The 16,655-nt window shown below is 32.5% G+C and overlaps 3 protein-coding genes across 10 annotated transcripts in view; 1 reads left to right on the top strand and 2 right to left on the bottom strand.

Annotated features, from left to right (window-relative positions):
• Window positions 1–4: 4 nt before the first annotated feature.
• LOC126912922 (uncharacterized) lies at window positions 5–1,863 on the bottom strand. Its single transcript, XM_050707408.1, has one exon. It carries the CDS (start codon window positions 1,267–1,269, stop codon window positions 34–36), a length of 1,236 nt encoding a protein of 411 aa, XP_050563365.1. The 5' UTR covers window positions 1,270–1,863; the 3' UTR covers window positions 5–33.
• Window positions 1,864–1,983: 120 nt separating this feature from the next.
• Window positions 1,984–3,698, bottom strand: LOC118276013 (uncharacterized). Its single transcript, XM_035594142.2, has one exon. It carries the CDS (start codon window positions 3,310–3,312, stop codon window positions 2,068–2,070), a length of 1,245 nt encoding a protein of 414 aa, XP_035450035.2. The 5' UTR covers window positions 3,313–3,698; the 3' UTR covers window positions 1,984–2,067.
• Window positions 3,699–5,507: 1,809 nt separating this feature from the next.
• The window catches only part of LOC118275973 (monocarboxylate transporter 3), a 50,118-nt gene continuing 38,970 nt past the window's right edge, over window positions 5,508–16,655 (top strand). For 3 of the 8 annotated variants that reach the window (XM_050707400.1, XM_050707398.1, XM_035594096.2), the window contains exon 1: window positions 5,508–5,664. In XM_050707400.1, the coding sequence (XP_050563357.1) occupies window positions 5,578–5,664 (87 nt within the window). In that variant the 5' untranslated portion in view covers window positions 5,508–5,577. Of the gene's footprint in view, window positions 5,665–7,371; window positions 7,854–8,515; window positions 8,637–9,083; window positions 9,199–16,655 lie in introns of those variants that run through there. The other 5 variants (XM_050707403.1, XM_050707401.1, XM_050707399.1 and 2 more) reach the window with 3 other exon arrangements.

Raw genomic sequence — 16,655 nt, 5'->3', positions numbered from 1 at the left:
GATACCAGATGGACCATTATACTATAAATATATTTAAACCAAATGAAATAATTGAATAATAATGATCAAATATGTCGTCCCAACACTTATAAACTTTAATATCATTGTTATATCTACAGAAAACATATCATAAACATAAATGCGTAACGGCCAAGCTTCGATTAGCTCCATGAATACTTTAGCCTGCACCCTCATGGTCCTCGGCAGATCATAGTTCATTATTATTTTGTTTACAAAAACCTTTGTCTCATTACGCACTCGAAGTAGGTTCTCGCAAACCAAAGCAAATATTGCAGGGTTGATAAACGCGCCGATGCACCAAAAAGTAAGATTGACAATATCTTTCGCAGAAAATTCAAGGCTTCGATAAATGTAAAGCGCCGTCCAAATCGTTACTATTATGTACGCAAAGGCAGCTATCAGAATCAAGAACATATGAAAGTTGTAAACTTCGTTAATTAGAAAACCAATCTTTCCCAGAATGTTATACATTCGGGCCAAGTCTCGGACTTTCATATTGTCCTCCGATGGCCGTCCAATAAAATGCATTTTGTCTTTCATTTCCTTCTTTCTACTCCTCATAATGAAAATTGTGGTCTTTCTAACATCTTGTTCAAAAACAAACGTTTTCAAACTTCTATTAATCACCTCCAGCCTACAAGTTATCATATCGATATGTTTGGAAAACGATAAAACTACTAACTTTTGAAACAAATATACGTGGAATATCATGAACGCCCATGTATAGTTAGTTTCGCTGAACATATCTAAAAGGAAATTGAAAACATTATAGATAAAGAGTATGAATAAGTATAAGTAAGTTCGACCGCGTGATTGTTTATAAAACACGTCCAGAGTTTCTCCATGCAGCATCTTGTCCAGTTCCGTAAATAATGTATAAATGCGAATATACGGCACCGAATAGACGGGAAAACCAGCCAAGACTGATGTGATTACATATTGACTTAACACCACCAAGGCAGAAAACTCTTGCCAACCTCTCATCTGATTTATCATAACTAGATCGCAATAAGTTTTCAAAAACAGTGAGCCGTACGTTGCCATGTACAGGATTGCAAATATTCTCATTTTCCAGCTTGGCGGCAGTAATTGTCCCTTCACTAGACGACATTTAAAGATTCCGAAAAAATATTCCGTTATTATTACAGGTTTTATTGTGTGCATAACTTTTCCTATTCCATTTTCTTCATTACTGACTTCAGTCTCTTCGATGGTTGTCTTATTTGATTGTCTTTTTGTCTTTGTCATGTTTATCTGAATAAATACAAATATACTTTCAATAAATTTTCTATGAGACGTCTACTTCAGAATATACGACAGTAAGAAATGAAGAGTAATATCACTTAATAAACATAGAATTGTTTGTTAAACTATTAAAGTTATTACGTTTTTCATATTATCTAACCTTCTAGCTAGGCCGACTGACAACCTAAATTCGTTTTAAGAAAGATATGATATTGTAGATAACTCACACACAATCTTAGAAATCCAAAATTAACGTGTACTTAATCATAATGTTGAAGGGAAGAAACCGATTTTGATATCTGTGATGAAGAAAATATGGCTCCATTTAAGTTAGATGAGATACCCTAAGTAAACTCCAGAAATATTGTCAGGTACTTGCTTTAAATTATGTATTATGTACTTAGCGTATTTGAAAACATTAATATGAAGGTACTTATAAAACAAATGTTATGCATCTAGTTACTATAGAAACAGACTACTACTGAATTCATTTCTCATTGTTTGTAGTTCATTGAAATGATTGCACGAGTTAAAAAAATTTGGAATTTCATCTATTTAATTGATTCATTGATTGATTTAATAGCTTTAAAGGACAAGTAAATTCAGTACACGATATTGGATATCAACCGTAGTATGTATATATCTAATACGTAATAAACGTGGTTAATTAAAATATAATGTCAATGTTAATTAAAATAGGGCAACAAACATAATCGATCTCCACCCTTTATTAAAGAAGCTATCATTATAAATACGATTGCTAAATCCCATAACTAAAGTGCAGAAATAACAGTAGATTATTTAAACAAAATGTGAGATTTGAATAATAACAATCAAGTATGTGGTAGCAACGCTAATGAACTTCAACATCAAAGTTATGTCGACTGAAAATAAGTCGTAAATGTAAATGCGTAGCGACCAAGCCTCAACCAGCTCCATGAACGCTTTAGCCTGCACCCTCATTGAGTTCGGCAGATCGTAGTTCATTATTATCTTGTTTACTAGTACTCTAGTCTGATTACGTACTAAGAGCAATCGTTCACAAGCCAACGACATGACACCAACAGTGTAGATCGCGCTGAAACACCAAATCGCTGTGTTTATCAACTCCCCTGAATTACTTGCTGGCGTACGATAGTAGTACAACGATGACCATATCGTTATTACCACGTAAGTAAAGGTTGAAACAAGCGTCATAAATATTTGGAAGTTAAACACTTCATTGATCACGGAACAAATCCTCCCAATTACGTCGTACATCGATGCTAGATCCCGTATTTTGGTATTGCCATCTACAGCTCGACCAATAAAGTTAATTTCAATATTCTCTTTAGAATCAGGTTTATTTTTCGATACACTAAATATTGTCTTATTCTTCTTTTGCTCCTGCTCTTGGACAAATACTTTCAAATGGTCATTTATCAATGCCAATCTGCGTTTCACCATAGAAATGTACTTGCAAAAAGCCACTATTTCGAGTTTCTGTATGAAGTATAATGGCAGGACAATCAATGCGTGTACTGTTATTTCTTCTGCTGTCACTAATTCTATTATGATATTGATTAAGTGAGATAAAACTAGAACAAATAGAAATCCATACGTTTCCATGCGGGACCTTTTGTAGTAGTCACTGATTGATTCTGCTTCCAACACCGCATCTATTTTAGCGAGCTTATTGAAAATGCCGATGTTGGCTGAGTTGACTAGGAAAGAAGCTGTTATTGTTGATGTGGTGTACTGGACAAGGACCACGAACACGGGAACCTCTTCCATTACGACCACGGACTTGGCCGTGCCAGACACTAGCGTCGGGAAGTCTATGGAAGCGAAGACAGTAATGAGAAAGCTAAGGATCGTTAAAACGCTGTAGGTTTTCATTTTCCGATTACATAGCCGTAGTTCTCCACGGGTGAAGTAAAATCTGTATATCCCATAGAGATATTCGATAAATAATAACGGTTTTATTGAGTAAATCACGTTACACAACGCCTTCTTGTACACTCGCGCGTTTTCTAACTTTGGATCGATGAACTTTTCTTTAGCCATTTCGCTTAGCGAAAGCGCATGAAGAGCGTACGTTTTTGAATATGCCAAGGCTGATATTGTACTGAAGTTTTTGCTAGCACCAAGTTACATTGTTTAATAAAATAAAAATTCCATTACTATAATTAAAAGTTTGATGGAACTCTCGATGAATGGATTAATACAATTTGTTGCCACTGTTTTAATACATAGTACTAAGGTACATGCCTAGCACCTTATCAAATTAAAAATTGGTATGAGTTGATTCAATAACACTAATATTTGTGTATGCAATTAGGCGAAGTACCTATATTTTTGTACATTATGTACACAAGTGACTAACTAAAATTTATGTGTTTTGATGATTGATGGGTAAATACGTCGATATCTATCAGTTTATTACTGTTTTCATAATGACTCAATACCTAGGTTTATGTTTTACATAGGCTATTACTTATTTTAGATACCTACTTATTAAATAGATTTATTGTAGCAATTACTTAACTACTTAACTGCCAGATTATATATTTATTGTCCTGTGATTTCTAAAAAAATACGCAAATAGTGATAATATAGGTAATTAGGCATGCACTTAGGCAAAATGAATACTTAACTATTTATGTTATTTTTTTAAATATTTCTTTGAGTTTCTGCCTACCCTAATAAGTACTGTTTAATAATAATAATAAAACCTACATTTTAGCTAAAAAGGAAAGCCATCAGAGCCATCTATAATCATTTACTTGCATTAATTACGTTAGTTGTAGATGGCGGTACTGCTATAGTTCCGCTATTGAATACAAGATGTCGCTAGATGTTATAAACAGTAAAAATAATTAAATTATTTATGAATATTTGTTAAATGAATAAAGATGCTTAAATATACTTTTTTTTTGTTAATTTTGTAGAAAATTCTAACAATTTTCTAGCATAAAACGTATAATTAACAAATAACTAGTGAAAGTGTGCATTTCTACCACACTGGATTTCTTTTCAGAAAATAAATACACTGTACTGTACATTTATAACATAATAAAATCATACAAAAGATCCATACCTAATACTAATATTTTATTCCGTGCAGGGAGTGAACTTGTGACTTGCGATACATTTTGCAGTTTGTGCAGTCAGTCGAAGAGAATGGGACACTGCGTTGGTCTAACAGTTCTTAGATTGACTATATTAGTCCATTGCCTGTTAATATTGGAAGAACTTTTGCAAATATAGGTCATTCGATTTTTTTTTAAATAATAACTACTTTTTACAAATGTCGAAACGAGAATGAGAACCACTTTCTCAGCAACAATAATAAAGAATAAACCAATAAGCTGAGATTTACCTACTATGCAATAACTTATTGACTTAGTTTTAATTAAGTCGCTTCAATTAAAAGTTCTAAAGTCAAGCCGTTTTGATGGGGAAGCTGATTAAATTACGTAGGTACGAAGAAGTTTGTTCTCCCATAATGACTTTTATCCATCCACTGGAAAATCACCCTTTACATATACCCATAGACTATCTCTACCTGTAAAAGCATTTTTTTTAAATTTAAATAATCAGTTTCTTTTTTAAACATTTTTTTTCTGTTTTAAGAGTTCTGCATGTTCTATTCTTTTTTCAAACGTTTAAAACACATAAGTGGTTAAGTTGGCATGTTCGAACTGTCAGAGGTCCCAGCTGTATGTTGCGGACCTGCGCTCGCTGTATCGACCGCGCCAACCTCTAGGGATGGGCCGGTATCGATAAACAGTAATTAGGGATAACGGCTTATACATGTTTGGTTGTTGTTGGTTGGTGATTCTTGGTTAGAGTTAAGTTTAACTTACTGTTGTATGTAAAAGTGTAGGCAGAATGGTGTTATGAAAATTATATGCTTTTTAGAAACTTACATTAAGAGTAAGTTTCTTAAAATAATTACAAGTGTATTATTTTCATTCTAAGTGTATTATTTTACAGAAGTTTCTTTGTAAGACCAATAGGTACTCACTGTTGTATAATATGTTATTATGTACCCCAGTTTAGAATTAGTATAGTACTAAAGCACTTACATGAGTATACAAACTGCACAAAGTACCTAAATACAACTTCCTTACAATCTATAAACACTAACTAAAATGTCGTGACAGCGAAAGATTTCCATTAACTTTTTTTCTAACATCGATAGTTTTCCCCGCCATACGTGTGAATTGTGAGGAGCCAAGGCGGCGCGGCAGTGGACGCGCGACAGACGCGCGGGCTGCTCTACGCGGCCCCGCTTCGGCCCACACCACACGCCCAGAAACCGTCACCATGGGCCAAACAGCCGGCGCCGAATGCACGCCTGAAGACGAAGACTCGGAGCCACGCATCCGTGTCAACCCTACGGAAAAATCATTGGTAAGTCATACAAAGGGAACTTTCTTTTTCCACACACAAAATGAGCCGCATTCACGCATCGCAAAACTTTTAAGCAGACGTTCAATGTTAATGAGGCTGTTAACTTTAAAACTGAACTAATTGCTGAAATAATTTAACATTCATGTGTTCATAAAACCATTTACGTAATAGGCACGTTTAAGGGTACACATTCTGTAGCTTTTATAGGTGTAGGTACTAAGGTTCTTGAAATTTCATCGAGTAAGTTAACTTTTTAATAAGTAAGTATTGGGTTTACTTTTGCTTGTAGCTTCATATTTATTTAAATATATTTATCTCAGTAAATTTTCTTGTTGACTGTAATTACAAAGGCTTTGTATAGGTCTTAACTTTTCATTCATTACAAAATCGTTACTAAGCCCGCGGCTGTTTTATTTTCTTCTTTCTGCAGATACTTATAGAAAATCAATAATAATGTCACGTGTGGATACGTTTATTATGTACTTACCTAGGTAAGACGTCGTTTTATTGCGCACAAAAACAATCAAATGGTTTTAAGGCCTAAAAAACAAAGGCTGAATAAATAAAAAGAAAAACTCGACCAAAATTTAATCGGCCACATTAAAAAAGTGCGTACTTAGGGACCTATACGTAATACTATTATGCTCTCGGAGGCTTTAAAATGTTTATGCCAGGTTTTAAAATAGGTTATTGAAAATTCCTACGCAATATTTTAATAGGTAGATACCTATCCAAGGGGTCGAAGGCTGAACGGTTTGAGTTTCTTATTCTAAAGCTCTCTAGGCATTCAAAAGGACTTTTGGAGGTCTTCTTAGGATAAAAATAGTGAACAAAGAATTGTAGGCGATACAAGAAAATGCCAAGTATAGATGAGTACGTTTGAAATGAACTAACTTGTCACGTACCCAAGTAGGTACATACTTTCGGTCTTATTTTGTCAGGAGCCTTACCTAGTAGATAAGTACATAGTTACATACCTATTCTATAGCCTGCAGTTAACTATAAAGACTATAGATATATTTATAGGCCAACCATAATTTACATGTATCTATCCAATTGTTCTTGTACCACAACAACAAGGAAATAAAACAAAAGTAGGATTTTACGACCTGCGCCTAAAAGCGAGCAATCGAAAATTGCCCTTCGTCATGAATCCGTATAATTCAATGAGAGGCCGGATTATAAATAGAATATCCTGCTTACGCAAAACCTCGGGTTATCTTTAGAGACTTGTGGATGTCTAGGTAAAACTCAGTATTTTAATATAATTCTTCAATAGGTAAACCATTTTTAAATCATATGATCATGTCGTTTGGGAATACCTAGTGATTATTTACTTACTCATTTTATTTATTTATAATTCCTTTATTTCAGGCTTATATGGTCCATATTAAATACTAGCCACAAGTAAAAAACATTAATACATAAAATAACCTAATAGACACAACATTACATAAAACGAAATATAATTTATAATTATTGTAGACGAAAGAGTATAGTTTGACTGAAAACTGAAGTTAATTGCTATTAATAAATATGCCATTAAATCTATGGTCAGCAATATATTGTTGACGGAATTTTTAATGTGCTTAACGAGGTATTTAATCGCCAAGTATAATGAATGTGGAAATATTTTATACGACATGCGCTCGAAAACAATTTTCGCGCCGTACATACGCACTTCGCGCGTTTTTGTTTGACGTTTAGCAGTTGTCGGCCTGGCGGCAGGAAGAACGGTCTAACCGCGTGCGTACCTACTGTGAAACGAAACGTCACAGACTCGTAAGCACATCTGTCAAATTGAATTTATTTTATTTTTCAATGTTTTGTTAATGAATTAAAAAAGTTATCTCTATTTGTAAAATTCAGAGCACAATTAATTTCGATCAGTGTATATATTAGAACAGTATATAAAAGACTAAACCGTTAAATATGGGATTGTGCAACTCGTTTTTGTGCTGTCAAAATTAAACTTTTGTTATTGTAAAGTAAGGTGTTAATATTCATCTGTTTTCCCTTGAACTTGGTGTAATTTCAAACCAGCCAGTGCCAGCTGGAAAGTGACTAAACGTTCTATTTTCTGTTGTTGTGTGAAGAAGTAAGAAAATACCTAAAGAAATATGTCGAAGGTCTCCCTGAATAATGTGCCATCGAATCCTCGTATCAATCGTTTGAGAACATTTTCCAGGGTAAGTGTTCAGCATAATAAGTACTATAAATTCTCTTTGCATGAAAACAGACAAGAGATTGAGCTAATATTAGATTAATTTTGAGGTTACGTTCGTATAGTAATCACAAGCTATAACAGTTTTCGTGTTAGGGTTATCTAAACCGTGACATCAAAACAGACGTTTATATCTTCAGTCATTTCATTTATTCACTGTGTTTTTATCTTAGAAATTCTTTTCAGAACATCTTTTTACTCAACTAACCATCTGTCAAAGTCTCAATCAAAACTATTTTTGTCTCTGAATTCTATTTGTGATTTTTTTGCATATCTTTTGTTTTTTTGTACCACCAAAAAGTCTCAATACTCACTGACCCTAATAACTACAAAGGTGCCAGTATTATGTTTTAAAACAGAGCAATGTTAATTTTTTTTATAGGAAATAATTCACATAATTTGGTTTTTATTCATGTTAACTACATATTAGTTAATTATACCATTGTTTACTATACACACATTTCCATTAAAAACCCTTTAGGAATGATTAGTCTTAATATTCTTAATATTTACATTTATTTAGTAATTGATTGATAATTAGATAGCACTCCATTAAATTACAAAGAAATCGTTTGGGGATGTTACTAACGATTTATTTATCACTTGTAGATAAATAGGTATTTTCAAATTGAAATAACTCAGTATTTCTTTAACTGTTGCTTAGTACACATCTTACTTGTGTTCTTCATAAATAATAAAATAAGTGCTGTGTTTGTGGTGAAGAGTGGAATAACTAAAGATGACCAAGGTTAGTTTAGCGTAATAATATACATAGTTTTAATATTTATCTGGTATCCCGAATTTAATTCTCACAATAACAAATAGGTACTAGGTACATTGTTTTGTGAGTTTATTGTTACAGGAAAAGTGGATTATTTAACTTTATGTTAAATCTTAACTTGTCTATACTAGGTAGATATTTACCTAGTTAAATTTAAAAATATTTTTGTATTCAAATGTTACTTATTAACATTTAAACTAAATAAATCAGATTTTATAATTTATATTTAATACAAATAATATAGGTATGCATCTCCAGTTATAATTGCTTATATCACGCCGTGTATGATATTGGTCATATCCACTTTGTTCTAAAAACATTGTCCACGCAACACTTCATATCATGATCAGGTCTAATCACCATAACGGCATTCTGCAACGGAACTGATAATAGTACAGGTATTATGCTAATAGCCTTTTCATTTGTAAATCAGACTTGTGTTGCACGCGTTCCGTTAATTCGTTAGAGTGAATTCTAAAACATGGAAATGGTCATAGTACCACCGCCACCACCGCCAACACTTGAAAAGGTAATAAGGTAGTAAATTATTGTTATGTTTGTAAACTATAAATTATGATTTATTTAAATTAATTATAATTTATCACTAATTTATTTTTATATTAGTATAGTTTATTAAAATCTTTTGTTCTTTGTTCATAAGTGAGGCAATTAATTTATGAACACATTTTAAATAAACAAGTAAATTCAATATTTTATTATCAATTTGAATAATTCTAAAAAGGGATGTAAGTACCTACCTTATAAAAATAGAGATCATTTCTGGTGAAGTAGGTATAGAATTGAATCTTCCAATATAGCACAGTAGCACTTCACATGAAAATGATGAGTGATAAGGCATGAATAAGATGAATAAGTGTCATTAGATTGAAAGGAATGAAGTACATCTGAAGTAAATGAAATAAAAGGAATGGAAATATTCATTTGACTAGGTATTATATGGTTTCCTGCAATTGTCTGTTGGTACATATTTCCTTAGATTATATTTCTTTATTAGTTTCATGTGAAATTATGCCTCTTAAACTTTTTATTGCATCAATAGTTACAGCTTGATTTATATTTTTTTTATGAAGTTTTTAAGAATTTATTATATTTTTTTGTTGTTATTTTTTATATTTAAACCATTAAATTATACCTAAGGTAGTTACAGATTAAAATCTAATACCGTGCACATGCATTAGTTACAACAACTTATGGTAGTGTAATGTATAGAATAGATGTGCATAGATAGTGATGAGTACATAGAATGGCACTGATACATAAACTAGTTTCTATATATTATAACATACCTTACATACATCAATGTCATGTTAATACTTAGATGTGATGAATGTATCCATTTTCACATTTCAATCTATTTCCATTAGTACTCTGTCAAATGGATTCTTTAAATCGAAATAACTAACCAGATACACCAATTTTAGATTGAATTGTGTTAATTTTAATAGAAGCACACAGGGAAAATTTAGCGGGGTTTTTATTAGGTGGATTAGTTAGTTAAAAGATACAGGAGAAAATCTAAAAGGCAAATAGTGAAGTTATTCTCATATTTTTTCCAAAGTCAAATTTTGTACTACTAGGTACTACTAACTACGTAAACTACCGTGAAAAAATATTGCTATGGTCCATTAAAGATTTGACAGCAGACACCTGTTGATGGCAAATCATCCACTATCATGACCTATTTGTTACTGTTAGTTACATCGATATCTTCTAATGATTTCTGTGGGACAACACCTACTAACTATACAATGCTTTCTGAGTCAGAAGGAATACTCGACTAGACATTCCATCCTTCCTGTGAGTGTCCCCGAAACTCTATTAACTCCATTATTTTGTTTGCCGCGGTTTACTCTGACCGGTGTCGTAATAATCAGCTCTAGTGGCATGCGGGTGCCGGCAATTGGCACAAACTGTTATGCGGTCACCGTTTTATCAATGACTGAGTAATAGTCCGGCGCTAGTTGCCAATTTTCGGTATTTCGAATTGTGTAGTAAAAAATATTCTTAGACGTTTCCCTTTACTCATAAATAGTTAGAAGGAATTTTAATGTTGCGGTTTTTAATGGTGAGTTTAGACAGTCGTGTTCTGGGTTATACGGATTCATGGCGACCCGGTTCGCTGTTTTTGTTTTAAAAACTTACGGTCTCACTGAACCAACAGTTTCAATTTAAAAGTAAAGAAAAAAGGAGGATATGAGATTTTTTTTTTCAAGAAGTACCTAGCTTCAATATTTTCAGGTGTTCTTTATAAAACCGTGTGTACAAATGAAAATCGCGTCGTAAATTGCTTCCAGTAGATATTCGCATATAGCCGTATACCCACGCAAATGAGATTTTCTCTCGAATCGGCATTTGTGGCGCGCACAAATTTTGTACTGTTTGCTGGGAAAATATTCTCCTGAATTCCAAATTCAGCAAGCACTATACGTCTATCAAAATCGTGTTGGCAAATATGGATGAGGTTGCTGTCTAGCTAAAATTTTACTCTTAGAATAGAAACCCTAATGTATCCACGTTCCCCCGGATTAGAGACTCGAGACTTTGCTTTATTCGGGCTCTTAATTTGCTGTCTAGACAGGTCTTTATGCGAAGTGTTTCTATGATAATATTTTGCTCTTGGAGAAACTAGCTACCTAAAGTACCAGTGTCGAATTTGCTGGTACGAAAACACTGCGAATACAATTTCTAGAAAGGGAGTTCCTACCAAGTCCCATATAATCCCAATGGTTGTCTTACAGTGAAGCGATCTACAGTCTGCAATATGTACCAATCATTGGTGTAGAAGTATCAAGTGGCAATAGTTGATTTCGTAAAAATATTTCTTATCACAAACAAAACAAGTGCTCAGGCTTCTTATCTTAATTATCAAGGATAATACAATACGCAAAGAAAGATAAACTTGTTTGCGAGAAAGTACAATAAAAATGTGTACTTAAGTCCCTATCATTCTTGTATAATGCCTTATTTTAATTCATATAATACGTAATAATAATGTATACTTGCACTTAAATGAATTTCAGAATATTTTGTTACGTAGAGACTCCGCTGCAGATAAAAATAATCGTTAGTCATCCGTATATGACAAACACAGATTATAAAATTTAAAAATATGGTTATTCACCAATAAACACTTTATATGGCGCGGATGATACATAACCAGTGTTACGAAACGAAACCAATGTGCATTGTAGGTAGACGTCGTTGCAAATTTTCTCTTACAATAAGGTAGGTGCCCAAAACAGCAAAAAATATTCAAGGGATCTTAAATTTTACTGCAAGACTGTAAGGTTGAAAGTCCAAGTCTATACTTTATTGCATCTATAAAAGAAAAATACATTTTCTACTGAGTAACTACTAGTATTTATGAGTTTCGTAAAAGTATCCTATAAATGACTATCAAACCGCGCTCGTGTCTTTGACAATGACAGTCCCACAAGGCTATAGGAAAACCTTCGTGAAGACTGAGGACTGTTCAAGGTTCTATACATCGATCACAAGGCAAACTAGACTCTATCGCTATCGAAGAAAGATTTATAATTAAACTTATCATAGTTACCTAACAAAGTTCACGGAGATTCCTCACAGGGATAACATAGCTACGTTGTATTGAATTATTAAAGGAGAATAATCGATAGTAACGTCCGTGTTCCGATCAGAATAAAAATAGATTAGGTACTTTTAAATCGACAAGTTAAAGACAGAATAGTTTTAACTAACAAAGATCTAGGTAACTATTAAGTCATTATCTGCTGTAAAAATAAAGTAATTAAAATAAGTGTCATACGTACTTATACAACAGTGACGGAATCAGTACCATGGGATTTACCAATTTTCACATTATTACATCAGTCTATTAATGTGTTATTATAACTAATTATTAGGTATCTGTTGTAGAACCGCAATATTTATTGTTCTTGGTATTCCTAGAATAGCACGTTACTTTAGGTAAGACAATGATTTAGTACCAAGTAATAAAACCTTACTACACTGGTATCACTCTTAGCAGTTAATATCGAAATAGAGAAAACTAAGAACTTCTTTTTTGAAGTCTGTCAAAAAGGTTGTATGTACTATTTATTCAACTATTGTTCTCTGGAATCCTGTACTTAATTGAGCGATTATGCTATCTCTTGTCTAGCTAGTAACTATTATGTTTGAGCGTTCAGAAAAATTGTACTAACTACATCAATTTTTGTTTCATCGACAAAACGATTATGGCTTCGTAATTCTATGTTCAGGGTTTGGTTAACAAAATCGCATCGTTGCTGTCTACGTAGCTAGGTAGAGGTAACTAGGTCATATTTGTTAAAAAAATACTAATTCTTCTGCCACAATCACAGGCTAGTTACACCAAAATGAAAGTTGCTGTAGAACTTATAAAATTAAAAAAATACGCATTATACTTATTACAATCTTGTCTCTTGTATTTATCCCACCAATAGTAATAAAATTCTTATCACTAATTTAATTTCAATTACTGTAGATTATCAACTTCAATCTTTGTACCGGACTGGACACAAAAATGTTCTGTTGATCGAATGCAGGAGTACTTGCTCAACTGGCATCACGTGTGCCACAAAATCACTTATACATTTCACCTATTATTTCTATTTATAAACTTGAATTAACCCATTTTGATAAAGTTCATTAAAGACAACGTATTAGCTCTATTTCCTAAAAAATAAAACAGATTAATAGTTACACAATATCGACGCACGAATTGACAATCTTGATCCCTAAAAACCGAACGATTGCTTATAATTTTCGATTAGGTAAATGTTAACACGTTTTGCAGACGGTGAAAAAGATTTAATACCCCGATACTGTTGATAATACATATAATGTATTATCTTCATTATTATTTTAAGCCTTATATCGATATGCTTTGTCGCTAAGGACGCAATTATAAAAATAGTTAATCAGTTATACTTATATCTTGATTTCTGTTACAATGTCACTTGTATCGGAATTTTAATTGTTATGTACCTATGTTACATTTTTTTAATAGAGTGATGAATTAATAACTATATTGTAACAATGTCTATCTGCGAAGCGCTCGGGTAAACAATCACAGTGATTAATTTGGGTCACTGCACTTCGACGGGATTGGTTTGTGTAAAATATCTATCACTATTCAGTCAGTTCACCAGAAGATCATATCAAATAACTAGTACGATAATAGAAATGTCTATTTACTAATTAATATTATTGGTTTTCTGTGGTTTAGTCAATTATTCAATGCATAGGACAATTTTATTCCCCTAATACTCGGTACTCGGATCATAACTGACAAAAAGTGGGTGTACCCATATCTGCACTTCCTTCCATTTTTTAGGGTGACTAATTCGACCGATATATGTCCAAACTACTCCTAACTGTTGCAAACATACCCTAATCTTTTTGCAAAATTTTTCATGAAAACTTATAGGTACAATGTAGTTGTCTCTGTTCTACATTTTACTTCTACTTGGAAGCGTTGTTAAAGGAAACAGCGTTGTTTATGAATCAGTCACGTTTTTGTCCTTTGGATACTTGGATAAGCAACCAACAATATATGGGTTAATAGTAACTGATTGCTAGGTCAACATCTGTATCAATTCTTTATTCGTTGGTCTATGGCGTTGCTTTGGTCTAATGTTAGTTTGCATTATAGTTATTGACTTCTCTTGTTCAAATTTTAGTTTCGTAGGTAATTGTTTTAAGAGCGGCAAACTTATCTTCAAATAGTACATTCTTCAAATATTAGCTCCGATTCATGATTCCAGATGAAAATTCTGGAGGTTCCTTAAAATCCAGTCGGAAATTCTTTGGTATAGAAACGCTACAAGCGTTTCAAATTGTTTTAAGTAATATAAGATATTATTTAACATTTAACACGGATCACGAATAGGCACCTGCTGTAATAAAACTGTGTTTAAAGTTTCAGTTGATATGTCACGTCTTATTTTTATAACCTTCGTGTTCATCCGGCCGCCTCCTTGTTTGGAGCACATGTCTATTATCACTCGCTCCGATTTTGTATTGTTTGCAAATTATTTAGATACTGAAAGTTCTTTGGGAATCATTGATCAGTTCAGTTTGGGCATTGCTGACGGTTGGTGTCCATTTTTGTGTGGTGTAAATCTTCTTGTGCGTACGTAGCTAAAGCATAGTGGAGTAGTGTGGAAATATTGTCTCTTCGTCCGACTTACCTCAAATTGAGTTGTGAAAACCAACGGGCACAGAGCCAGTGAGCCACCGGCATGCAGCAGTTCAATTCGTTATAAATATCATGCATGCAATTTCGTGTTTAAACGTTAACTGCGATCTATTTCTGTATTTGTAAACTTCCCATAAATTGTGCAGTAGTAATAAAAACTGGACATTTCAGAGACACATTTGTAAGTCTAGACAATTGTGGATAACTAAAGACTTTTCACGTAATTATTAAATTAAATGAATTTGAAACAATCCATAGAAATTCACTCGTATCGTATTTCAGATTAATTGTAAGCATTCGAATACTGCGCCAGACAATGGAAACATGGCGTGATTCTAACATAAACTTAATAATTTAATAGTAGACGATGCACAGTGTTTTAGAAACCCTTGGGGAGGACATTTTTAGCTAATAGCGTATATCGATGTAGTTAGTCTTAATAACACAAATTGCAAAAGAAACCCCATGTCAATTATTTTTAGTTTTCGAGAAAAAAATTACTAAAGTTGCTAATTCGGAGTGTGGTTTAAATAGGTTTTTCTTTTATTTTTCTTTTATCTTTAAAATAAAGATCAAAATTTGATATCCGGATTTTATCACATATATTTATGTGTTATTCAAGCTTTACAACACGTATGAATTGTAACTAGGTACAAAGATATTTGCAAAAAATCCAATTTTAGTTTCTATTTTTTATTTTTGTATTGACATAGTTTCCGCACGAAATCTTCATGGTAAATGATAGTTAGCCTTTTGTACTATGTACTTAAATAAAATCAGCCACATAATCCGTGGTATTACAAAATTATGTACAATTGAAAAAAAAACTAAGCGCCTTTATTATTACAAATAGCAAAGTCAACAATCAGCACTTTGCTTTTTAAATGATACAATAATTTTATCTAGAGAAGTCGACATTTTAGAAGATGATGCTTAAAATAAATTCTTATATAGATACCTATGTTTAATATGTTCATGTTTTATTGTGTATTTCTTTCAATTACGTAGGTCCTAGTAATAGTCACCACACGATTTTTAATTGCAAACTATCATGACATGACTTTTGCTATATGGTAGATTAAATAAGAATTTATTTTAATCATCATCTTCTAAAATGTCGACTTCTCTAGATAAAATTATTGTATCATTTAAAAAGCAAAGTGCTGATTGTTGACTTTGCTATTTGTAATAATAAAGGCGCTTAGTTTTTTTTTCAATTGTACATAATTTTGTAATACCACGGATTATGTGGCTGATTTTTAAAATACATAGTACAAAAGGCTAACTATCATTTGCCATGAAGATTTCGTGCGGAAACTATGTCAATACAAAAATAAAAAATAGAAACTAAAATTGGATTTTTTATAAATATCTTTGTACCTAGTTACAATTCATACCTGTTGTAAAGCTTGAATAACACATAAATACATGTCATAAAATCAGGATATCAAATTTTGCTCTTTATTTTAAAGATAAAAGAAAAATAAAAGAAAAACCTATTTAAACCACACTCCGAATTAGCAACTTTAGTATTTTTTTCTCGAAAACTAAAAATAATTGACATGGGGGTTCTTTTGCAATTTGTGTTATTAAGACTAACTACATCGATATACGCTATTAGCTAAAAATGTCCTCCCCCAAGGGTTTCTAAAACACTGTGCGATGCCAAGACACTGCTGACTTAAACCATAAACCGACAAGCGAGTACGTCTATATTATTTACTTATACTTTACATTCATAGGTGTTCAAGGTGCATTTAAATCTG

Source organism: Spodoptera frugiperda, chromosome 31 (genome assembly GCF_023101765.2).
Source record: "Spodoptera frugiperda isolate SF20-4 chromosome 31, AGI-APGP_CSIRO_Sfru_2.0, whole genome shotgun sequence".
NCBI classification, from domain to species: Eukaryota; Metazoa; Arthropoda; class Insecta; order Lepidoptera; family Noctuidae; genus Spodoptera; species Spodoptera frugiperda.
Note: the sequence above shows the minus strand (reverse complement) of the source record. Positions and strands in the feature narration are given on the sequence as shown.

What these genes read in the sequence shown, in the direction of transcription:
- LOC118276013 (XM_035594142.2), bottom strand. Translation starts at nt 3,312, where the DNA reads ATGGCTAAAGAAAAGTTCATCGATCCAAAGTTAGAAAACGCGCGAGTG.
- LOC126912922 (XM_050707408.1), bottom strand. Translation starts at nt 1,269, where the DNA reads ATGACAAAGACAAAAAGACAATCAAATAAGACAACCATCGAAGAGACT.